Source organism: Erythrolamprus reginae, chromosome 10, assembly GCF_031021105.1.
Source record: "Erythrolamprus reginae isolate rEryReg1 chromosome 10, rEryReg1.hap1, whole genome shotgun sequence".
NCBI classification, from domain to species: Eukaryota; Metazoa; Chordata; class Lepidosauria; order Squamata; family Dipsadidae; genus Erythrolamprus; species Erythrolamprus reginae.
Window position 1 is genome coordinate 45,679,295 of NC_091959.1, and position 25,756 is coordinate 45,705,050.

Consider the following 25,756-nt stretch of genomic DNA (forward strand, 5'->3'; position numbering starts at 1 on the left):
GGCAAACAGCAGCCTGTTTACTCAGAGGAACATGTAAGCATCAATGCTGCTATTATGTTGTCTTGACTCACACCAATTTGAAGAAGGTTAGTGAGCCTCTTTACTCATTGGGCAGAGCCTTCCTTTGAATTTGGAGCAGAGATAGGCCTGAAAACATCTGTGAATATCCCCTAATTGCATTGTCTGTCTGCAGCCATAGGCTTTGTAAATAATGATAGTCAACGTATTAGTTGTTGTGGTTAGCTCTGGCCCAGCTCCTGCCCCAAGGACTGTGGATGTGGGGGAGACATCCACATGCTGCAGGCCTGTTTTGCCCCCCGGTGGAATCTGCTGATGAAGGCTCCCCTGACCAAGAAGACATGAGTGACAGGGAGGAGGAGAGTGGGGCAGACAGCTCAGAAGGAGATCAATTATCTAGCTCCTCCTTGGATTCGGAACAAGAGTTAATGATACAGCCAGGCATGCGGAGAGCGATGCATAGGAAGCAACAACTGAGAGATTATTATAAAAGAAAATGAGGCCATCTGTGGTTGGGTGGGGCTGTGGTCATTAGTGAGGCTGCTATAAATAGCAGCCTGTGGGTTTGGCCATTGTGGAGGATTATCTAATCGTTGTGTTTCGTGCCTGCTTTGCTGACTTCGACCTTTGTGTGCTGATTTTTCCCCGCTTTGAAACTAACCCAGAGCAAAGTGTCTTTCACTTTGTGAAAGAAGAAGGACTGTGAATTGCCTCACAGCTGCAAGCTAAGTATCACAGAACTGATAAGGGACTTGTACAAATTACCAGTTTGTTTGGAGACGAGTGCTCTTTGCTATACAAAAAGAGGGCTTGGTTTAAGTGAATTTTCGGTATAAAGAACATTGTTTTGAATTTTCAAACGTGTGTGTCTGAAATTTGTAGCTGTGAATTTTCGGGAGGATTCTACCAGAGAGCCCGACAGAACATTAATTGACCTTGTCTCTTTATTTTCCCTCTTTCTCTTTCCTTTCTTCTCTATACATTTTTCTTTTTTCTTCTCTCTCCTCTTTCCTTCTTTCTTTTTGTTTGTTGCGTGTTTTCGTAATTGTGTTTGATTATTCTTTTTGTCTGTTTTTTATATGCAAATATTAAAGATATTTTTTTTTAAAAAAACTGTCGTAAAGTGAAGTCCAAACTCACTTAAGGAATTTCTCACTTAGCGACGTACATGTTTGGGGCTGAATTGTGGACGACCTGCCTTACTCAAATGAAAACGGCCCTTGGGTTAGACCAGTGTTTCCCAACCTTTGCAACTTGCAGATATCTGGACTTCAACTCCCAGAATTCCCCAGCCAGCATTTGCTGGCTGGGGAATTCTGGGAGTTGAAGTCCAGGTATCTTCAAGTTGCCAAGGTTGGGAAACACTGGGTTAGACAATGTAACACCCACGCCCCTCCAATTTTGTTTTTACTTTTTTTTTTTAAAGGAAAGCCCAAGAAGAGATGATTTCTGAGCTCCGGCAACAGAAATTTTACCTGGAAACCCAGGCTGGAAAATTGGAGGCGCACAACAATAAGCTGGAGGAACAGTTGGAAAAGCTCAGCCATCAGGACCACACCGACAAGACTCGCCTGCTGGAGTTGGAGACGAGGTTACGAGAGGTAAAAAAATGTTTGAATATTCCTACCGTTGCTGTTGTTGTGGTCGGCTCACGGCCTGCTCCTCCGGTCCCGGATTTCGAACCGGAGGAGCTGGGTCCGTTGGAGCATAGGAGACCTGTGTGGCTCTCGGAGGGGTCAGACAGTGAGGGGGAAGGGGAGGAGGAAGCGGAAGGAGCCGGAGAGGCAGAGGTGGAGGCCCCTGCAGTGCCTGCGGCATATAAATCCAATAAATTTATGGAAGGAAGGAAAGGAAGAAAGGAAGGTAGGAGGAAGGTAAGAAGGAAGGAAGTTAGGAAGGGAAGGAAGTTAGGAAGGAAGGAGGGAGGTAAGAAGGAAGGAAGTTAGGAAGGGAAGGAAGGGAAGAAGGAAGGGAAGGAAGGAAATAAGGAAAAAAGGTAGGAGGAAGGTAAGAAGGAAGGAAGGGAAAGAAGGAAGTTAGGAAGGAAGGTAAGAAGGAAGGAAGTTAGGAAGGGAAGGAAGGAAATAAGGAAAAAAGGTAGGAGGAAGGTAAGAAGGAAGGAAGGGAAAGAAGGAAGTTAGGAAGGAAGGTAAGAAGGAATGAAGGTAAGGAAGGAAGTTAGGAAGGAAGGTAAGAAGGAAGGAAGTTAGGAAGGGAAGGAAGGGAAGAAGGAAGGTAAGAAGGAATGAAGGTAAGGAAGGAAGTTAGGAAGGAAGGTAAGAAGGAAGGAAGTTAGGAAGGGAAGGAAGGGAAGAAGGAAGGGAAGAAAGGAAATAAGGAAAAAAGGTAGGAGGAAGGTAAGAAGGAATGAAGGTAAGGAAGGAAGTTAGGAAGGAAGGTAAGAAGGAAGGAAGTTAGGAAGGGAAGGAAGGGAAGAAGGAAGGGAAGGAAGGAAAAAAGGAAAAAAGGTAGGAGGAAGGTAAGAAGGAAGGAAGGGAAAGAAGGAAGTTAGTAAGGAAGGAAGGTAAGAAGGAAGGGAAGGAGGGAGGTAAGAAGGAAGGAGGTAAGGAAGAAAGTTAGGAAGGAAGGGAAGGAAGGAAATAAGGAAAAAAGGTAAGGAAGGAAGTTAGGAAGGAAGGAAGGGAAGTAGGAAGGAAGGAAGCTAAGAAGGAAGGAAAGAGAAAAGGAAGAGAAAAGCAATAACAATAGCATTTAGACTTACATCCTGCTTTCCAGTGCTCTCCAGCCCATCACTAAGAGGTTTACAGAGTCAGGATCTTTCCCACAACAATCCGGGTCCTCATTTTACTGACCTCAGAAGGCTGAGAGTCAACCTTGAGCCTGCTGTGATTTGAACTACCCAATTTGCAGGCAGCCTGCAGAAGTAGCATACAGTAGCGCATTCTAACCACTGCCAATGGTTTCCATTGAGGAGTGGCCCATAAGACAAGTAGTTAACCGTGAAATTGTCCAAGTAAGTTCTTGTACGATGTCACGTAATTGTGCATCACTTCGGGGTCAGTCCCAAAGAACCGAGAATGACAGGTGGGGCTACTTTGGAGGAGATGCTTTGTCGTCATCATTCGCCTACAGACAGAATTTTGCCAGACTAAAGCAATTACGGTATCTGCTTCTTTGGAGGAGTTTCTTTATTATTGTTCGCCTACAGACAGAATCGTGCCAGACTAAAGCAATTATCTGCAGGAACTATAGATAGACCCTGTGAGCTGCCAGGGAGGGCCCAACCCTGCTCACTTCGTGTCCACCAAGCGAAAAGATTCTCTTGCAGGCTAAGAAGTCCATCCATCCAGAGGATGAGTAGTTGTCTGTCACACCTATTCATCTCCACTCCCTGCCTTTTACCCCCAGAGCTAGGGTGGAGCTTCGCTAGCGGCGGTGGCTCTTCCATCCCAAGGACTGGGCCATAGATTCCCATTGCTCTCCTCTCCTTTGCCTTCTGTGCATCCGTGTGTCAGGCACAGGACCCAGCTGTTCCTCCTCTTCCTCATCAACCATCTCCAAAGCAGGAGACTGTTGACTGTCCATCTGAGAGTTGACGGACGGCCCAGGCTCTGCCTCTCTCTCTCTCTCTCTCTCTCTCTCTCCCAGCTCCATTCTTGCTAGCGGTCTTCTATCATAAGGCTTATATCAGAGGTCTTTCTGTTGTTCTTGGGTAGTTGCATTATCTATCTGCCTACCTTCCTACCCACCTACCTACCCTATAATTATCTATCCTATATTTCTATCATCTATCTGTCTGTCTGTCTGTCTGTCTGTCTGTCTGTCTGTCTGTCTATCTATCTATCTATCTAGTCTCTATATAGTTTTCAGAGAGGGATGGCATACAAATCTAATAAATTTATTATTATTATCTATCTATCTATCTATCTATTTATCTATCTATCTATCTATCTATCATATCTTTCTCTCTCTCTCCCTATCTTTCTATCTATCTCTCTGCCTGCTCCATTCCCGCTAGCAGTCTTCTATCGTAAAACTTATGTCAGAGGTCTTTCTGGTGTCCTTGGGTAGTTGCATTATCTGTCTGTCTGTCTACCTACCTACCTACTTGCCTGCCTGCTTACCTTCCTACCTATCTATCCTATATTTCTATCATCTATCTATCTATCATCTCTCTCTCTCTCTTATATATTTATTTATCTCTTATATATTTATATATTTATCTTATTTATTATCTGTCTATCTCTGTTTATCTATCTATCATCTATCCATAATTATCTGTCTTTCTATCTATCTATCTATCTATCTATCTATCTATCTATCTATCTATCTATCTATCATCTATCCATAATTATCTTTCTTTCTATCTATCTATCTATCTATCTATCTATCTATCTATCTATCTATCATCTATCTCATCTCTCTTTCCCTATCATCTATCTCTATCTCTCTATTTCTCGATAATCTCTCCCTCCATCCCTCTCTGCCAGCTGCATTCCCTCTTCCCTGTCTCTCAGGTGGCCCTGATGCCAACCCTGAGTCCCACGTCTTTCCCTCCTCCTCTGATTCGGCTTCTGGAGGGGATGGTGGCTGAGAGGCCACAACACCCACACTATGTGTACAAAGACATCTTCCACGCCGAGACCTGGTCTTCTTATGAACGTCTGATCTCCAGAGGAGTTTGGGCACCTGCTTCAGGGCGTGCGGAAACCAGCGCTGTGCCTCCGATGCAACAAACGGGTTCCCCATTAATCAAATAGCATTGGGTCTGTTCCTCCAGCGCCAGACACGTTTTTGGCAGGGTGTAAACAGAGACAAAAGGCTGTGCGGGGAAAACTATCAACAAGCACATTGGGGATCATCTGTGGCTTCCTCATATTCAATCTGCTTTTTGCTGTGTGTTGCTTTTATTAATAAAGGGTGTGGTTTTACCATGAAATAGTGGACTTTGGGTCGGTGGGCTCACTCTGTGCACGGAATAACCACGGGGGAGGGCCTTCTCTGTGGTCGCCCCAGCTCTAGAGAACCAACTCCCCCCCCCCCCCCCCGATGTCCATACTGCAGGTCTTCGTAGCCTTACGGAAGGCCACTAGGGTTGGAGCATATATATATATATACCTGAGAGCTTAGAGGGGGAAGAGGGAATGCAGCTGGCAGAGAGGGAGGGAGGGAGAGATTATCGAGAGATAGAGAGATAGAGATAGATGATAGGGAAAGAGAGATGAGATAGATGATAGATAGACAGATAATTATAGATAGATGATAGATAGATAAACAGAGATAGATAGATAATAAATAAGATAAATATATAAATATATAAGAGATAAACAAATATATAAGAGAGAGAGAGAGATGATAGATAGATGATAGAAATATAGGATAGATAGGTAGGAAGGTAAGCAGGCAAACAAGTAGGTAGGTAGGTAGGTAGACAGACAGACAGATAATGCAACTACCCCGGGTCCTCATTTTACCCACTTTGAAAGGATGGAAGACTGAATCAACCTTGAGCCAGTGGTGAGATTTGAACTGCTGACCTGCAGATCTAGCAGTCAGCTTTAGTGGCCTGCAGTACTGCACTCTACCTGCTGCGCCACCTTGGTTCAATGTTTGGGATTACGACTGTTTTATATTAATTGGGTTTCTTTTAAAACGGGGTTTTAGATACGACTTCTTTTTATTGCTCTGTATCTATTTGTACACTGCTCAAAATAAATAAATAAAGGGAACACTTAAACAACAGAATATAACTCCAAGTCAATCAAACTTCTCTGCAATCAGACTGTCCACTTGGGAAGCAACACTGATTGACAATCAATTTCATTTTGTTGTTAGCACATTCAATGAGAATATTTCATTCATTCAGATCTAGGATGGGTTCTTTAAGTATTCCCTTTATTTTATTGGAGCAGTGTATTATTATTATTATTATTATTATTATTATTATTATTATTATTATTATTATTGCATTGGCTGCCAATCAGTTTCCGGTCACAATTCAAAGTGTTGGTAATGACCTATAAAGCCCTACATGGCATCGTACCAGAATACCTCCGGCACCGTCTTCTGCCACACGAATCCCAGCGGCCAATAAGGTCCCACAGAGTTGGCCTTCTCCAGGGTCCCGTCGACTAAACAATGTCATCTGGTGGGCCCCAGGGGAAGAGCCTACTCTGTGGCGGCCCTGGCCCTCTAGAATCAACTCCCCAGAGATTAGAACTGCCCGCACACTCCTTGTCTTTCGTAAATTACTTAAGACCCACCTATATCGCCAGGCATAGGGGAATAGAGACATCACCCCCAGGCTTACTGAGTTTTATGTATGGTATGCTTGTGTTGTATGGGTTTTTTTTAATGATGGGGTTTTAGATGTTTTCTTTTAATTATTAGATTTGTTACGCTGTATATTGTTTTTGTCATTGTTGTGAGCCGCCCCGAATCTACGGAGAGGGGTGGCATACAAATCTAATAAATTATTATTATTATTATTTATTTTATTTATTTATTTATTAAATTTGTATGCCGCCCCTCTCCGTAGACTCGGGGCGCCTCACAGCAGTGATAGAAACAATGTACAATACAAATCTAATAATACGAAGTTAAAAACCCACAATTTAAAAAACATGCACACAACATACCATACATAAATTATATAGGCCTGGGGAAGATATTTCAATTCCCCCATGCCTGACGGCAGAGGTGGGTTTTGAGAAGTTTACGAAAGGCAAGGAGGGTGGGGGCAATTCTGATCTCTGGGGGGAGTTGGTTCCAGAGGGCCGGAGCCGCCACAGAGAAGGCTCTTCCCCTGGGTCCCGCCAAACGACATTGTTTAGTCGACGGGACCCGGAGAAGGCCAACTCTGTGGGACCTAACCGGTTGCTGGGATTCGTGCGGTAGATATTATTATTATTATTATTATTATTATTATTATTATTATTATTATTACTACTACTACTATTACTACTATTACTATTATTATTACTATTATTATTACTATTATTATTATTATTACTACTATTACTACTACTACTATTATTATTATTATTATTATTATTATTATTATTATTATTATTATTATTATTGTAAGCCGCCCTGAGTCCTTCGAGATTGGGCGGCATAGAAGTCGAATGAATGAGCTAACTAACTAACTAAGTAACTAACTAACTAAGTAACTAACTAACTAACTGCTTCTCAAATCCCGTCCTTCAGGTTAGCCTTGAGCACGAAGAGCAAAAATTGGAACTGAAGCGACAGCTCACCGAATTGCAGCTGACCCTGCAGGAGAGGGAGTCTCAGATCTCCGGATTGCAAGCCGCCCGGGCAGCCCTGGAAAGTCAGCTCCGGGAAGCCAAAACCGAATTGGAAGAGACCACGGCGGAAGCTGAAGAAGAGATCCAGGCGCTGACGGTAAGCTTTGGAGTCCTGGGCTGGGCTCAGAAGCTGCACCCTTCCGGCTCTTGAAAGCGGTAGGAGAAGGTTTGAAACGGCACGTTTTCCCGGTCAAAGCCTCCGGTGAGCTTTCAAAGCTCACGAAAAGGTTTTGCCACCTGTTTTGTTTTAATTTCCTTTATTTTCTGCACCTAAAGGGGCCGAAAAGTGTCACGTTTGGGGGCTCCTTGGAGCTCGGTTGTTTCCTCGCAGATGTTTCATCACCCAGCTAGGTAACATCATCAGGGCTGGAATGCAGTAAGAGGAGGAGGAGCAGTAGGTTCTATTCCCCAACTCGATGGCAACATCATTGCAAACCCCGCTCCCGTCTAGAGCTGATGACGTTACCCAGTTGGGGAATGAAAGGTCCTGTTATACTGCTCAAACAAGTAAAGGGGACATTTAAACAACACAATATAACTCCCAAGTGAATCAAACTTCTGTGAAATCGAACAGTCCACTTAGGAAGCAACACTGATTGACAATAAATTTCACACGTCGTCAGCACACGTTTCAACTTTGTACAGAACAAATTATTCAATGAGAATATTTCATTCATTCAGATCTAGGATGGGTTCTTTGAGGGTTCCCTTTGTTTTTTTGAGCAGTGTACTTCTCTTATTTATTTATTTATTTATTTATTTATTTGTTTATTTGTTTGTCTATTTATTTGTCTATTTATCTTTATTTACTTATTTATTTTTTATTTTATTTATTTATTTATCTATTTATCTATTTATTTTTTATTTTATTTGTTTGTTTGTTTATTTATCTATTTATTTTTTTATTTTATTTTTTTATATTTTTATTATCTATTTATCAATTTATTTTTTATTTTATTTATTTGTTTTTTTGTTTTTTGTTTATTTGTTTATTTATTATTATTTTTATTTATTTATTATTTTGTTTGTTTGTTTGTTTGTTTGTTTACTTACTTACTTACTTACTTACTTACTTACTTACTTACTTACTTACTTACTTACTTATTTAATTTATTCGGTTTGTATGCCCACCCTTGTCCTTAGACTCAGGGCAGCTTACAACATGTTAGCCATAGCACTTTTTAACAGAGCAAGGCTATTGCCCCCACAATCCCGGTCCTCATTTGACCCACCCCGGAAGGATAGAAGGCTGTGTCAACCTTGAGCCTGTGATGAGGTTTGAACTGCTGACCTATAGATCTACAGTCTGCTTCAGTGGCCTGCAGTACAGCACTCTACCCACTGCGCCACCCCGGCTCATCTTTTCTTCCTCCTCTTCCCAATCCCCCGTCCCTTCTACCTCTGATGATATTACCTACTTGGGTAAATGAAACGTCTGTGAGAAACCAATCAAGCTCAGAGAGTTCCTGTTCAACCCTGAGCTACAAAGAGTCCCTTCTGTTGATGTCCTGTTTGGGGTGGGAATTATGCTACCCTATTAAGACAGCGATTCCCAACCTTTGTGTCTTGGGGAGGGGGTTTCTGCTGGAGTGGGAGGAGATGGGAACTGGGCCTCGCAAACGGCGGGCGTAGCACCAACTTGTGCAAACAGCCCTTGGAAGACCTTGGAACCTGATGAACTGAAGATAACCTTGGTGTTCTGACCCAAACGCGACAAACCCTCTGTAGCTGAAGCAATGATTTATTTATTTATTTATTTATTTTATTGGATTTGTATGCCACCCCTCTCCGTAGACTCGGGGCGTCTAACAACAGTGGTAAAAACAACATGCGACAATCCAATACTAAAACAGCTAAAAACCCTTATTTTACAAACCAATCATACATACAAACATACCATACATAAATTGTAGAAGCCTAGGGGGAAAGAATATCTCAATTTCCCCATGCCTGACGGCAGAGGTGGGTTTTAAGGAGCTTACGAAAGGCAAGAAGGGTGGGGGCTATTCTAATCTCTGGGGGGAGTTGGTTCCAGAGGGCCGGGGCCGCCACAGATAAGGCTCTTCCCCTGTTTAGTTGACGGGACCCGGAGAAGGTCCACTCTGTGGGACCTAACTGGTCGCTGGGATTTGTGCGACAGAAGGCGGTCCCGGAGATAATCTGGTCCGGTGCCATGAAGGGCTTTATAGGTCATAACCAACACTTTGAATTGTGACCGGAAACTGATCGGCAACCAATGCAGACTGTTGGTGTGACATGGGCATATTTAGGGAAGCCCATGATTGCTCTCGCAGCTGCATTCTGCACGATCTGAAGTTTCCGAACACTTTTCAAAGGTAGCCCCATGTAGAGAGCGTTACAGTAGTCGAGCCTCAATTCCTTTCTTAGGAATGCCGGCAGCCCTGGCAAAAACTTTCTCTCTCACCACAGGCTAACAAGTCTGTCCTTCAGAGAGAAGAAGACTTGCCTGCCACATCTATTCATCTCTGCCCCCTGCCTTTTATCCCCAGAGATAAACTGAGGCTTCGCTAGCAGAAGTAGCTCTTCCGTCCCAAGGACCAGCCCATAGATTTCCACTGCTCTCCTCTCCTCTGCTTTCTATGCATCAGGCACAGGACCCAGCTGTTCCTCCTCTTCCTCATCAGCCCCCCCCCCCCAGACCTGGGGGCTGTTGACTCCATCTGAGAGGGCGGGGCTTTGCTAGCAGCAGTAGCTCTTCCGTCTCAAGGAGCAGCCCATAGATTTCCACTGCTCTCCTCTCCTCTGCTTTCTGTGCATCAGGCACAGGACCCAGCTGTTCTTCCTCTTCCTCATCAGCCACTTCCAGATCTGGTGGCTGTTGACGTTCCATCTGAGGGCTGACGGACAGCTCTCTTTCTGACAGCTCCATTCCGTCTTCCCCCTCGGACCTCTCAGGTTGCCTTGATGCTGACCCCAACTGCCACTCCTCCTCTGCTGGGAGGGCCGGTAACCGAGAAGCCACAACACAGGACATTCCGAAAGGGACTGAAGCGTCAGTGGCTGAAAGTCCTCCTGGATCCCATCGTAATCTCGCTCTGATTCCAAACTACGAGGGTTATCCTGAAAGTCAGGTTACAAGGCTCACAACAATAAAACAATGTACAAATCCAATATCTAAAAACACAATTTAAAAACCCTTGTAATAAGATAATCACACAACCCAATCAAACCATACATAAAACAGTAGTTAGCGGAGGTGTTAATTTCCCCATGCCTGGCGGCAAAGGTGAGTTTTCAACAACTTACAAAAGGCAAGGAGGGTGAGGGCGGTTCTGATCTCCCGGGGGGAGTTGGTTCCAGAGGGCCGGGGCTGCCACAGAGAAGGCTCTTCCCCTGGGCCCTGCAAGATGACATTGCTAAGTCGACGGGATCCGGAGAAGGCCCACTCTGTGGGACCTAATCGGCCGCTGGGATTTGTGTGGCAGAAGACGGTCCTGGAGGTATTCTGGTCCGATGACATGTTTATAGGTCATAACCAAGCCGCGGAGTGTTGATGAAACATGGGCATACTTATGGAGGCCCATGATTGCTCTCGCGGCCGCATTCTGCACAATCTGAAGTTTCCGAACACTTTTCAAAGGTAGCCCCATGTAGACTCTCACGGGGAATGTTCGTGGGGAAAATTGGCATGGCTGCCATATAGCAGGAAGCCAGCGGAAGAGAACGAGCAGTGCCAGGGGTCAGTAGATCTTCGCCTAGTGTTTTGGTGGAGGTTTCCTTCCGAATGTGAAGTATGTACTGTAATACGCTACCTAAGTGCTAAGGGCATGAAAGCTGCGATGAAAGAACCTGCAAAGAATAAGAGCTGGGAACATTGTTAGCATCTACTTAGGGCTGGGGGGGTAGGGGGAAGCTTCGAAAAAAGCTGCATTCAGAGTATAAGACACACCTGAATTTTCAACCTCTTTTAGTGTGGAAAAAGATGCACTTTATACAGTGATACCTCATCTTACAAACCCCTCGTCATGCAAACTTTTCGAGATACAAACCCGGGTTTTAAGATTTTTTTTGCCTCTTCTTCCAAACTAGTTTCACCTTATAAACCCAAGCCGCCGCCACTGGGATGCCCCACCTCCGGACTTCCGTTGCCAGCGAAGCACCCGTTTTTGCGCTGCTGGGATTCCCCTGAGGCTCCCTTCCATGGGAAACCCCATCTCCGGACTTCCGTGTTTTTGCGATGCTGCAGGGGAATCCCAGCAGCGCACAAAGGGGCGCTTTGCTGGCAACGGAAGTCCGGAGGTGGGGTTTCCCAGTGAGGGGAGTCTCAGCGAAATCGCAGCGTCGCAAAAACACAGAAGTCCGGAGGTGGGGTTTCAAGGACTTCCATGTTTTTGCGATGCTGCAATTTCGCTGAGGCTCCCCTTGCTGGGAAACCCCACCTCCGGACTTCCGTTGCCAGCGAAGCACCCATTTTTGCGCTGCTGGGATTCCCCTGCAGCATCACAAAAACATGAAAGTCTGAAGGTGGGGTTTCCCATGGAGGGGAGCCTCAGGGGAATCCCAGCAGCGCAAAAACGGGCGCTTCGGCTGGCAAAAGGGGTGAGTTTTGGGCTTGCACGCATTAATCGCTTTTCCATTGATTCCTATGGAAAACATTGTTTCGTCTTACAAACTTTTCACCTTACAAACCTCGTCCCAGAACCAATTAAGTTCGTAAGACGAGGTATCACTGTACTTGAAAAATACGGTATATAGCATAAACTGGGAAGCCCATCTGATCTGGTCCGTCCCCCTATTTCAATTTCTTTTCTAACTTCCGATGTATCAAAAGGGCTTTTCAGACGTTTTGTGTTTTTTCCAACCGGTCTGGACAAGGTGGAGCGTAGTGGTACTGTGGCTTGGGTTCTGTTTCTTTTCCAAAAGCAGCTGTTATGTTTTGGGGAAAATCTTAGGAATTGTTTAAATTACGGAAACTCCCCAAAGCAACCCTGCTTCTGCCTTGGAGCTGCTGGACGGAGCTTGAAGGATTCCGGAGAGGACTTCTGTAGAACGAGAGGGCAATCTGATTCAAGTTTGTTGGGTAAAAATCGAAACCAAAGGGAGATCCCCTTTGAAGCTGCAAACTTGGTGGAAGAGAACAACCATCCAGATAGACGTATACTGGTCTTTTAGTCAAAGGATCTTCTGTATAATGGATTTTGTGGGCTTAGCAGAACTGGGCAAGAGACCTGTTCTTTCAGTTTTGAAAATCCCCTTCCCGTGTTGGACGCGCAAATGTTATGGATGTCATGCTCACCGAAGCTTGAGTTCGTAAGTGACACCGCTCGGCATACTTATTTATTTATTCTGTTTATTAGATTTGTATGGCGCCCCTCTCCGTAGACTCGGGGCGGCTCTCAACAATAACAAAGACAATGTAAAAACAAATCTAATAATTTAAAAAACACTAAAAACCCCATTATTAAAAACAAGCATACACACAAACATACCATGTATAAACTGTATAGGCCAGGGGAAGATGTCTCAGTTCCCCCATGCCTGACGGCAGAGATGGGTCTTACGAGGCTTACGAAAGGCAAGGAGGGTGGGGGCAGTTCTAATCTCTGGGGGGAGCTTGTTCCAGAGGGTTGGGGCCGCCACAGAGAAGGCTCTTCCCCTGGGTCCCGCCAAACGACATTGTTTAGTCGATGGGACCCAGAGAAGGCCAACTCTGTGGGGCCTAACCGGTCACTGGGATTCGTGCGGCAGAAGGCGGTCCCGGAGATATTCTGGTCCGATGCCATGAAGGGCTTTATAGGTCATAACCAACACTTTGAATTGTGACTGGAAATTGATCGGCAACCAATGCAGACTGCGGAGTGTTGGTGTAACATGGGCATATTTGGGAAAGCCCATAACTACTCTCGCAGCTGCATTCTGCACGATCTGAAGTTTCCGAACACTTTTCAAAGGTAGCCCCATGTAGAGAGCGTTACAATAGTCGAGCCTCGAGGTGATGAGGGCATGAGTGACCGTGAACAGTGAGTCCCGGTCCAGATAGGGCCGCAACTGGTGCACCAGGTGAACCTGGGCAAACGTTCCCCTCGCCACAGCTGAAAGATGATTCTCTAATGTGAGCTGTGGATCGAGGAGGACGCCCAAGTTGCGAACCCTCTCTGAGGGAGTCAATGATTCCCCCTCCAGGGTGATGGACGGACAGATGGAATTGTCCTTGGGAGGCAGAACCCACAGCCACTCCGTCTTATCCGGGTTGAGTTTGAGTCTGTTGACACCCATCCAGACCCCAACAGCCTCCAGGCACCGGCACATCACTTCCACTGCTTCGTTGACTGGACATGGGGTGGAGATGTATAACTGGGTATCATCCGCATACTGATGATACCTCACCCCATGTCCTTGGATGATCTCACCCAGCGGTTTCATGTAGATATTAAATAGCAGGGGGGAGAGGACCGACCCCTGAGGCACCCCACAAGGGAGTAACCTAGAAGTCGACCTCTGACACCCCCCCCAGGACATTATTTAGAGCCAATGAATTTGGAAGGGGTTCTGCTGCACTGTATGGTGTTTTTTATATACTGCTCAAAAAAATAAAATAAAGGGGACACTCAAAGAACACTATAGAACAGTATAACTCCAATCAAACTTCTGCAAACTCCAACTGTCCACTTAGGAAGCAACACTGATTGACAATCAATTTCATTGTGTTGTCAGCACATTCAACTTTGTACAGAACAAAGTCTTCAATGAGAATATTTCATTCATTCAGATCTAGGATGTGTTCTTTCAGGGCTCCCTTTATGTTTTTGAGCAGTGTATAAAACCCAGTGTGTAATTGCTTTGCAAAAGTTGTTTTGCAAATGTACCTGAAGCTCTGGATATTTTCTAGTTGGACTAGCTTGGCATTTCTCAACCTGGTACCCTCCATAGTGTTGGAACTATCCTTCCCTAAATCTTCCTGCCAGCACCACTGATGGTTGCATGGGCCAGCCAGAAAATCTTGCATTTTGTGATGAAGTCTTCAACACTGTTGGGCAAAACGATTTTGTATGATTTGATGTAAGATTCAAACGTATCTCTGAGCTGTCTCTCCCAAAGTAGTAGCCTTTACTAAAACTAGCCTCTCTACTAAAGTAGTAGTAGAATCTATCCCTTCTGCCTTTTCCATGTCTGTTTGTTGTAGGCTCTGTATGAAGTCTGGTTTCTGCAGGCAGAACCTGCCTAATTCCTGCTAAATGAGAGCCTAACGCCTCCCTTTCAGCCATAGTTTGTTTTCTTTCCTTAAAACATTTAATTAACTCCTGACGTTTAGGTCCCCTTTGTTTGTACGGTCTTCCTTGTTGAATATCCCAGTGATTTTCAACCTTTTTTGAGTCGCGGCACATTTTTTACATTTACGAAACCCTGGGGCACATTGAGCGCGGGGGGGGGGGGGGGGCAGGGCTAAAAAAAGTTTGGACAAAAAAAATCTCTCTTCCTCCCTTTCGCTCTATTTCTCTCTCGCTCCCACTTTCCCTTCCTCTTTCTTTCTCTCCATCCCTCTTTCTTTCTCTTCCTTCCTCTCTTTTTTGCTCTCTCTCTCCCTCCCTCCCTCCCTCTATGTCTTTCTCTCTCTCTCTCCTTCCCTCCCTCTCTTTCTCTCTCTCTCTTGCTCTCTCTTTCTCTCTCTCTTGCTTTTTTTTCTTGTTCTCTTTTTCTCTGTCTTGCTTTCTTTCTCTCTCTCTTGTTCTCTTTCTCTCTCTCTCTCTCTCTCTCTCTTGCTTTCTTTCTCTCTCTTTCTCGCTCTCTTCCTTTATTTCTCTCTCTGAGCTTTGCGGCACACATGACCATGTCTCGCGGCACACTGGTTGAAAAACACTGGAATATCCCACCCTTTGCCACTCCTTGATCATGGATTATAGTCAGAAAGTTCCAAAGCATACGAAAGCCAACCCAGTAACACAAAGCCCCATATAAGCATTCGAAGGCTAATATTCACTGCCCACTGCTAACATATTCTTCCCCTCTTCCCACACAAAAACAGCAATAAGACTCAAATATTAAGAGATGTCCTTAGAGATGAATGCTTTGCAAAGCTCCGATAGGTTGTGATGCTACCAGCTTTCAAATTCAGCGGGTATAAATTACCCATATAGCAATGGGGGAGGTGGAGGTTGGGTTGGTGCCATTAATCAGTTGGTGTCTTGCATTCTTGGACAACAGGTTGGCCATTGCTCTTCTACATGGTTCCTTTTCAGTGAAGGTCCACTTTCCTTCCTTCAAACATCCTTCCATACCTATAGAAGCTTTGGAAGCAGGACTGAACTTTTAAACCAATAATTCCCAAAAATCGGTTGATTTAGCCGTCGAATCATAACACAGGCCGGCAGGGTTTTCCCTGCCAAAAGTAGCCGTTTCCATCTCATGCTTCCATTGTTGGTAATCTTCATATTTGAGTGACATGACCTTGTCTCAGCCACACACACAAATACATGGGGTTTGGGAGCAAGAAATATTTCCTTTACTAGTTGGTTCTTTTCAATTTGCTGAAACAGTTTTCTCTGCCTGAGGACAGAGGTGGGTTTTAAGGAGTTTGCAAAAGGCAAGGAGGGTGGGGGCAATCCTGATCTCAGGGGGGAGCTGGTTCCAGAGGGTCGGAGCCGCCACAGAGAAGGCTCTTCCCCTGGGTCCCGCCAAACGACCTTGTTTAGTCAATGAGACCTGGAGAAGGCCAACTCTGTGGGATCGAATCGGTCGCTGGGATTCATGCGGCAGAAGGCGGTCCCGAAGGTATTCTGGTTCGGTGCCATGAAGGGCTTTATAGGTCATAACCAACACTTTGAATTGTGGCCGGAAACTGATCGGCAACCAGTGCAGACTGTGGAGTGTTGGAGTAACATGGGCATACTTAGAGAAGCCCATAATTGCTCTCGCAGCTGCATTCTGCACGATCTGAAGTTTCCGAACACTTTTCAAAGGGAGCCCCATGTAGAGAGCGTTACAGTAGTCGAGCCTCGAGGTGATGAGGGCATGAGTGACTGTGAGCAACTCCCGGTCCAAATAGGGCCGCAACTGGTGCACCAGGCGAACCTGGGCGAACGCCCCCCTCGCCACAGCTGAAAGATGCTTGCTTGCTGGTAGATTGTTCTGTAGATCATGTAGCAACAGGTGTTGGATGCGACCTCTAACGTGTGCAAACATTGATGATCAAATTCTTACCTCTTTTAGGCACATAGAGACGAAATCCAGCGTAAATTTGAAGCCCTTCGTAATAGCTGCACAGTGAGTATATTCGACCGAGACCCTTGAATTATTTTGAAATCAGAGGACGAGGAAGGGAAAAACAGCCCACATTTGTTTCTGTCTGCCCCTTGGGAAAGACGAAGGCTTCTTTAAAAGAGGTCTTTGGCTTTTTCCGAGCTAGCAGAACCAAGAATGATCTGAAATCTTACTTGAGATCTCCAGGGGGAAAAAATAATAAATAAATACGAGGGTCACCTAGAAAGTAACGCACCACATTTTTTTGCCTCTTCAACCATTATTTATTGAACACAATGAAACTTAAACACAAGAAAAAACAACCAATTATAACTTGATAAGAAGCCATTAAGATTGGGGACAGTCAAGAGAGAAATAAGATATTTCTCTCTTTTTAAATGGTGTTGTTTCTGTTTTTTGGTTTTGTTTTGTTTTGTGTTTTCTGGTTGTTGTTTTTTCTGTTTTCAGTTTTTTTCTCTTTTTGTTGACTTGCTTGCTTGTTATTGCTACCATTATTATGATTCTATGTATTGTAAGTTATTTTTGCAAATACATTACGTATGTAGTTCTTTAAAATTATAAAATTTATTTAAACACAAAATATTTTTTAAAAAGAAAAAAAAAGAAACTTACACACGAGAAAGAATGATGTTTCTTCTACACGCCCTAATTTTCCAAGTAATCTCCGTCCCGTTGTATAGCCTTCTTCCAGCGAGACACAAGGGCATGTATGTTTTGTTGGTACCACTCCTTGTTCTGCTCATGAAGCCATTTCTACATTGTAATAGCCTCACCCTCTGTGTCCAGCGACTAGAAACATAGAAGACTGACGGCAGAAAAAGACCTCATGATCCATCTAGTCTGCCCTTATACTATTTCCTGTATTTTACCTTAGGATGGATCTATGTTTATCCCAGGCATGTTTAAATTCAGTGACTGTGGATTGACCAACCACTTCTGCTGGAAGTTTGTTCCAAGGATCTACTACTCTTTCAGTAAAATTATTTTCTCATGTTGCTTTTGATCTTTCCCCCAACTAACTTCACATTGTTTCCCCTTGTTCTTGTGTTCACTTTCCTATTAAAAACATTTCCCTCCTGAACCTTATTTAACTCTTTAACATATTTAAATGTTTCAATCATGTCCCCCCTTTTCCTTCTGTCCTCCAAACTAGACAGATTGAGTTCATTAAGTGTTTCCTGATATGTTTTTTGCTTAAGACCTTCTACCATTCTTATAGCCAGTCTTTGGACCTGTTCAATTTTGTCAATATCTTTTTGTAGGTGAGGTCTCCAGAACTGGACACAGTATTCCAAATGTGGTCTCACCTGCACTCTATATAGCGGGATCATAATCTCCCTCTTCCTGCTTGTTATACCTCTAGCTATGCAGCCAAGCATCCTACTTGCTTTTCCTACTGCCCGACCACACTGCTCGCCCATTTTGAGACTGTCAGAAATCACTACCCCTAAATCCTAACCGTCCTTCTGTAGACTGCAGCTTCTCCATAAGCTGTACACAAACATTTGTGAATGTTCCCAACAGTTTTTTTCTCCGCAGTGAGAAATTTAATGACGACATGCTGCTTGTAATGTACATCACTTACAGATGCCATTTCGAAACACTGCTGCAGCTACACTATCTGTCTGAAGAAACGCAACATTTACACGCAGACTCCTGACAATTCAAATAGTGTACAATGCTCAAAAAAATAAAGGGAACACTCAAAGAACATATCCTAGATCTGAATGAATGAAATATTCTCATTGAAAACTTCATTCTGTACAAAGTTGAATGCGCTGACAACACGTGAAATTGATTGTCAATTAGTGTTGCTTCCTAAGTGGATGGTTTGATTTCACAGAAGTTTGATTTACTTGGAGTTATATTGTGCTGTTTAGGTGTTCGCTTTATTTTATTTATTTTGAGCAGTATATTATTTATTAGATTTGTACGCTGCCCCGAGTCTTCGGAGAGGGGCGGCATACAAATCTAATAAATAATAATAAAAAATAATAATATTCTATATTTTGAAACATTTAAATATGTTAAAGGGTTAAATAAGGTTCAGAAGGGAAGTGTTTTGAATAGGAAAGTGAACACAAGAACAAGGGGACACAATCTGAAGTTAGTTGGGGAAAAGATCAAAAGCAACGTGAGAAAATATTATTTCACTGAAAGAGCAGTAGATCCTTGGAACAAACTTCCAGCAGACGTGGTTGGTAAATCCACAGTAACTGAGTTTAAACATGCATGGGATAAACATATATCCATTGTAAGATAAAATACAGGAAATAGTATAAGGGCAGACTAGATGGACCATGAGATCTTTTTCTGCCATCAGTCTTCTATGTTTCTATGTTTCTAATATACCTAAAGTTTCACATTCGTACCATTACTGTAGGCTGAGGGGGTAAAAATGGTGCATTACTTTCTGGGCGACCCTCCTATCTCCCCTCTGGAGCTTTGAAGCATTCAATCTGGCGTTGACCACTTCAAAACCTCCCAAAAACGATTGGAAAAATAAATAATCTCATTTCAGTGCAGCTAATAAGAATGGTTTAAGCAGCTGCCACAAACGATGGGTATGTGATATTTCCAGATGGTGGGAAGTAAGCTCGGGCATCCAGGCAGCCTCGATGTCTCTCGAGACGATACTCCCTCACCCTGCAGATTGGGGAGCACACCCTCCCGGCCCTTAAGCGAGAAGCATTTTGTGACCGTCGCTTCTGGATGGCGACCCAAGCGCTGGCGTTTTGCTGCAAGCTGGGGGGAAGTTGCTGCATGCACGGCTGCATCGCTGCATTCTTTGCTGCAGGTTCCTCTTGGGATGGAAAACACTCAGGTGTCTCTCTCCACCCTAACTCCCTCTTCTCTCTCCTCTCCCCTCTCCAAAAATCATGCATGCAAACGCTCGTCTCCACTTTTCCTTTCCCCTGCCCTGGGCATCTTGAGCGGAGGACCCTCGCAATCTTGAAGGCTGCAGCTTGCATGCGGAGCAACGCACGCCGGATCTTGCGCCCACGGAACGAACGCGGGGTCGGGGGGTGCGGGGTTTGGCTTCTGAAGAAGCGTTTTGCAACGAGGCCCTTTTCCCCAGGGGGGCAAGGGAAGGTGACATGGGTCAAAAAATGTTTACTGCCGCGTTGTGGGTGTGGCTTATTTTGTGGGTGTGGCTCGGTGGTCATGTGAACGGGTAGGAGTGGCTTGCTGGCCATGTGACCAGGCGGGAGTGGCTTGACAAACATGTGATGGGGCGTTGGCTTAAAGATCATGTGACTGGGCGAGAGTGGTTTAACGACCAAGATAAGTTTTCAACTTATTGGTGCTTGGACTCTTTTTCAGATGATTAAGTCACATTATTTGAATAGCTTTATATAACGCACCATCAGCGAAAATATTAGTTAATAACGATATTACAGACAAGATATATATTGGTAAAGGCATCAGACAAAGATGTCCACTAGCTCCTCTACTCTTTATTTTGGCATTAGAAACTCTATTAAATAATATAAGAGCAAATAAACAAATACAAGGCCTTAAAATAAAAAAAGAACATTTCAAACTTCAAGCGTTTGCTGACGACATGGTTTTCATCCTACAGGACCCATTAAAATCAATAACAAATTTCACCAAGGAAATGGAGAGATTTGGCGCTGTCTCCGGATTAAATATTAATAAAAAAAAACTAAAATGATAATTAAAAATATGAGCACAGTAACATTTTAGCTCAAAAGGTTCAGTACAATAACAGGTTAAGCAAGTAGCTCAATTTCCTTTAATTGCTATCAAAGTTCAGTTCTAGGTAATGATTAAAATGATTATAAAGCATTGATTAAGTCACATTATTTCAACAGCCACAAAAAGGAGAAATGATAGACAGCGTTATTTGTTGAGGAGCACCGTAACGTTTTAAAGGTTTTGTACTGAACCCACAAGGTTCGGCATGATAACAGATTTGGCAAGTAGCTCAATTTTCATCAATTGCTATAAAGGTTCAGTTCTAGATAATGATTGAAATGATTTAAGTGCTTATGGGTAAAAACATACTATTTAATTATTTCCTATTTTAAAAGGAATTAAGGATTATACTAAGGTACTAGGAGAAGGAAGGACCATAAGAAAACTATTAAGTATTCAATAAATAGTGCATAAACTTACTACGCCCACTGCGTGTCCCCCCCGTCTGTGGGGGCAGTAGCCATCACTGATAAAAAAAACCTCTGCCTTTTTCTGTAGCATATTATTATTATTATTATTATTATTATTATTATTATTATTATTTAGATTTGTATGCCGCCCCTCTCCGTAGATTCAGGGCAGCTCACAACAATAACAAGAACAATGTAAGAACAAATCTAATAATTTTAAAAACGCTAAAAAACCCATTATTAAAAGCAAACATACACACAAACATACAATGTATAAACAGCATAGGCCCGGGGGAGATGTCTCAGTTTTCCCATGCCTGACGGCAGAGATGGGTCTTAAGAACTTTACGAAAGGCAAGGAGGGTGGGGGCAGTTCTAATCTCCGGGGGGAGCAGGTTCCAGAGGGTCGGGGCCGCCACAGAAAAGGCTCTTCCCCTGGGTCCCGCTAAATGACATTGTTTAGTCGACGGGACCCGGAGAAGGCCAACTCTGTGGGACCTAACCGGTCGCTGGGATTCGTGCAGCAGAAGGCAGTCCCGGAGGTATTAATATTCTGGCTGCAGACTGGCTGCTAAATTCGGAAATAGCTCGGAGGAGGATGTAAGACACCCAAGGAAGTCAATCTGGAGAGCTAAAATATCCGTAACGGCCAACTCATTGAATGTTTTTCCTGGTGTGCCTTTGGTGCTTTGCTTCATTGGAAGCGCTGGTCTGGTTCGGCGCCATTTCACCAAAACGGCATTCGTTTTCCTAAGCAGTCTGAAAGGGAGTCTTTTCCATTAATCCCTCGCTGTTTTATTGCTGTCCCGGTGATATTTCTTGGTATAAGATTTTTTATTTTTTCTCCACCATAAACTAAAACAATATATAGTTATAAACATATCAATATCAATCATATACAAACTTTTCTTTTCTCATTACTCCCTCAATGGAGGGATTTTAATTTTATACAATATTAGCAATTCTTAAAATTCCAAATTAACATTTTTCCCTCGCCATCTTACTACAAAAGGTGACAACAATGTAAAGAATAATAAAATCTGGTTTATCTAAATTTTAATCTTATATCATATAGATAATTAAAAATCCCCTCTCTATATATGCATCTTTAATAAAAGAAACTATATATTTTATTTATTTATTTATTTATTGGATTTGTATGCCGCCCCTCTCCGTAGACTCGGGGTGGCTAACAACAGTAATAAAAACAGCATATAACAATCCAATATTAAAACAGTTAAAAACCCTAATTATAAAGCCAAACATACATACAGACAGACATACCATGCATAAAATTGTAAAGGCCTAGGGGGAAAGAGTATCTCAGTTCCCCCATGCCTGGCGGAATCGTAAAATAAAGTTCTATATGTTTAAATATAAGCAATAAGTAAATGTTGTGTTGTATAGTGCTACCACCATTTCTCATGGTGATATTTCTTGACGGAGAACAGGAGGTGGGCCGCCTGCTGTTCTCCTTAGCCGAAATATTATGCCATACATGGGCAGCCAAGGGTATTTATGGCTCGTAAGGATGCTGGGAGGTGATTCACGGAAACCCGAACGCATTGTATATGCAGAAATAAGCATGTTGCATTGGATCTTTGAATTCTAGCCCCCTTCCCCAAATAAGTAACAGCCCACTTGCCCAAAAGATCAAGGGAAATTAAGTTTCTTTTTTATTTTCACTTTTGGCAAGGGGGTTCTTTCCTTGATCTCTGGCTGCCTGCCTATTTTCCCCTCTTCCGCCAAATTTATTTCAGAAATCCTGCAGCCTCTCAAACCTTTCGCGCCTCGCCCCCAATTGACCGAAGGCGGCATAAGGCAGCGCCGCGGGAGGTGAATTGGAAAAAGGCCCTCGTCCTTCAGGTTTTAATCTCTTTTTGTTTTCCCCCCTCGCTTCCAGCTCTTTGAACAAATCAGCTGTTCAAAAGGGTGGATCGAGGAGAAATGTGCATGTTTTAATCGTGCGTTATGTACCGTATTTTTCGCTCCATAAGACGCAGTTTTTTTCCTCCCAAAGTAGGATGAAAAATCAGCCCCGTCTTATGGAGCGAAGATGCAGGCAGGGAGGGGGGGGGAGGCGCTGGAGCAGAGGGGGGGTATCCCGGCACGCGGAGAGGCGGTCGCCTCCCCTGCCGCCCCACTCTGAGGGTCCTTGGCTTCTGCTGGGGGGATCCGAACGCTGTCAAACGTCCCACAGTCCTCCAACCCAACCAGCCGGCAGCTGAGTCGGGCTGCCCGGGAAGGCGAGCGGTGCGCGGTAGGCGCGGGGACGGGGACGGGGGGGGAAATCGTCTGAACGTGCTGGGAAGCCCCCCAGGCCGGCTGCGATCTTTTAAAACAGCCGCGCCGCTTTTAAAACAGCCGCGCCACTTTCCAGCTGACTCCTGAAGCCAAAAGCCAAAGGCGAACTTCCGTGCTTCAGGAGTCAGCTGGGAAGCGGCGCGGCTGTTTTAAAAGATCGCAGCCGGCCTGGGGGGCTTCCCAGCATGTTCAGACGATTCCCCCCCCCGTCCCCGTCCCCGCGCCTACCGCACACCGCTCGCCTTCCCAGGCAGCCCGACTCAGCTGCCGGCTGGTTGGGTTGGAGGACTGTGGGACGGCGATAGAGCTCAGCACAACAAGAGTACTAGACACGAGAACAATTTTTCCGCACCCCAACGCCATCACACGCCGGATCGCTCGCTCCCTCGCGCGTCCCGCCCGCCGCCAAGCCCCGCCAATATTTTTTTTCTATTTTCCTCCTCTAAAATCTAGGTGCGTCTTATCAGCAGGTGCGTCTTATAGAGCGAAAAATACGGTATTTTAAATTTTACACGGCATGGTGCGCCTCGTTTTAATTGCGATGCTTCTGGCAGGAATAAACAAGCGAACAACAGGTGATGGAACCATCACGGTGTACAACCAAATCTTGACTCTACAGCTAGTTCTCGACTTACGACCATAATTGAAGTCACGATTGAGGTTTCTGTCACTAAATGAGGTGTCGACAAAGCGAGTTTTTCCTCTGTTTTATGACCTTGCCTACCCCGGTTGCTAAATAAATCCCTACAGTTGTTAACTTGGCAACACTGTTGTTAAGTGAACTGTGGCTTGCCTCAGTGGACGTTGCTTGTCGGAAGGTTGCAAAAGGAGATCACGTGGCTCCCCGGGCCGCTGCGACCGTCACAAATACGAGGCAGTTGCGGAAGCGTCTGAATTTTGATTGTGTGATCCTGAAGACGCTGCAATATTTCTATGTCGCCCTGAATCTGCGGAGAAGGGCGTCACAGAAATCAGACTGAACAAATGAATAAATGGTCATAAGTGTGAAAAATGGTCATAAGTCCCTTGTAACTTTGAGTGGTCACTGAATGAATGATTGTAAGTCAAGGATTATCTATACAGTGATACCTCGTCTTACAAACCTCTCGTCATACGAACTTTTCGAGATACAAACCCGGGGTTTAAGATTTTTTTGCCTCTTCTTCCAAACTATTTTCACCTTACGAATCCAAGCCACCGCCACTGGGATGCCCTGCCTCCGGGCTTCCCTTGCCAGCCGAAGGTTCCCCTCGCTGGGAAACCCCGCCTCCGGACTTCCGTTGCCAGCGAAGCGCCACTTTTTGCGCTGCTGGGATTCCCCTGCAGCATCGTAAAAACACGGAAGTCCGGAGGTGGGGTTTCCCATGGAGGGGAACCTCAGGGGAATCCCAGCAGCGCAAAAACGAGCACTTCGGCTGGCAAAAAGGGGTGAGTTTTGGACTTGCATGCATTAATCGCTTTTCCATTGATTCCTATGGGAAACATTGTTTCGCCTTACAAACTTTTCACCTTAAGAACCTCGTCCCAGAACCAATTAAGTTCGTAAGACGAGGTATCACTGTATATCGAACCAAAATGCTGGCAGCCCTGGCAAAAGTTTCTTTCTCACCGCAGGCTATCAAGTCTGTCCGACAGGGAGATGAAGAGTTGTCGGCCACGTCTATTCATCTCCGCTCCCTGCCTTTTATCTCCAGAGATAGGGTGGGGCTTAGCTAGCAGCAGTAGCTCTTCCGCCCCAAGGTCCAGCCCATAGATTTCCACTGCTCTCCTCTCCTCTGCCTTCTGTGCATTCATACATCAGGCACAGGACCCAGCTGTTCCTCCTCTTCCTTATCAGCCCCCTCCAGACCTGGGGGCCGTTAACTCTCATTCTGAGGGCTGACGGAGGGCCCTAGGCCCAGTTGTTCCTCGTCTTCTTCATCAGACGGCCCAGGCTCCATCCTTCTCTCTCTCTCTGCCAGCTACATTCCCTCTTCCCCCTTGGAGCTGTCAAGTTGCCCTGATGCTGACCCCAACTCCTCCTCCTCCTCTGATTCGGCTGCTGGAGGGGCACAACAACAGCTATGTCAACATTAGCCTCCAGAAGTTCATAAGAGAACATGTCAGCGGTTCCTCCCGTGTTCCTCCTAAAAGGCATTTCATCCCGACGCTTGGGGCGAGTGCTAAAAATACAATATCTTTGGCTCGCGATACGGGTTTCTGAACAAAACAAAAATCCCTTCGGGATGTATTCAGAAGACGGTTTCCTCTTTAAGGGGGGGATAATTTTTTTCTTAAACATTTGTTTCTCGTGGTGAAGTGGAGAGACGTCGAGAAATTTCAGGCAGACCTCAACATACCACCAGTATAACCGTGAGGATGGGGCAACAGTTGTAAGGGTAGAAAAAGGGGGTCCTTACCTTTTTTCCCCAGTGGCATCGTAACTTTGAACAGTCACTAAACGAACGGGTGTAAGTCGAGGACTAGCTGTGGGATAGAAGATGCATCAAGCCAAATAGATTTATTATCTAACCGTCTTATGCTTGCTGGATTAGGCTATCAATTCTGGTTTACCTCCATCCAAATGGCCTTGTTTTCTAAGCTCATCAAAGAGGGTGATAATTCTGGATATCCCTGCTCTTCAGAAGCCCAGGTGCAACTCAAAATATAAGCAAAACGCATTTTATTTGTAAATGACTAAATAACTACTGATTGGTCTATCTGCCTATCTGAGTTACCAAGGTAACCTCAAGCGTTGTACCAAGTTTTATAACTAACCTGTAGCATTGGGGGCAGAAGAGAAAATCCATTTTTTCTTATTTATGTCCTCGCATC

The 25,756-nt window shown here is 44.6% G+C and overlaps 1 protein-coding gene across 1 annotated transcript in view; it reads left to right on the forward strand.

Moving 5' to 3' along the window:
• The window catches only part of CIT (citron rho-interacting serine/threonine kinase), a 157,267-nt gene that overhangs the window by 79,077 nt on the left and 52,434 nt on the right, over positions 1–25,756 (forward strand). Inside the window, 4 exon segments of the mRNA XM_070763102.1 lie at positions 1–33; positions 1,445–1,619; positions 7,189–7,386; positions 16,458–16,511. The exon segment at positions 1–33 is cut by the window's left edge and continues 77 nt beyond it. Coding sequence (XP_070619203.1) covers positions 1–33; positions 1,445–1,619; positions 7,189–7,386; positions 16,458–16,511 — 460 coding nt within the window.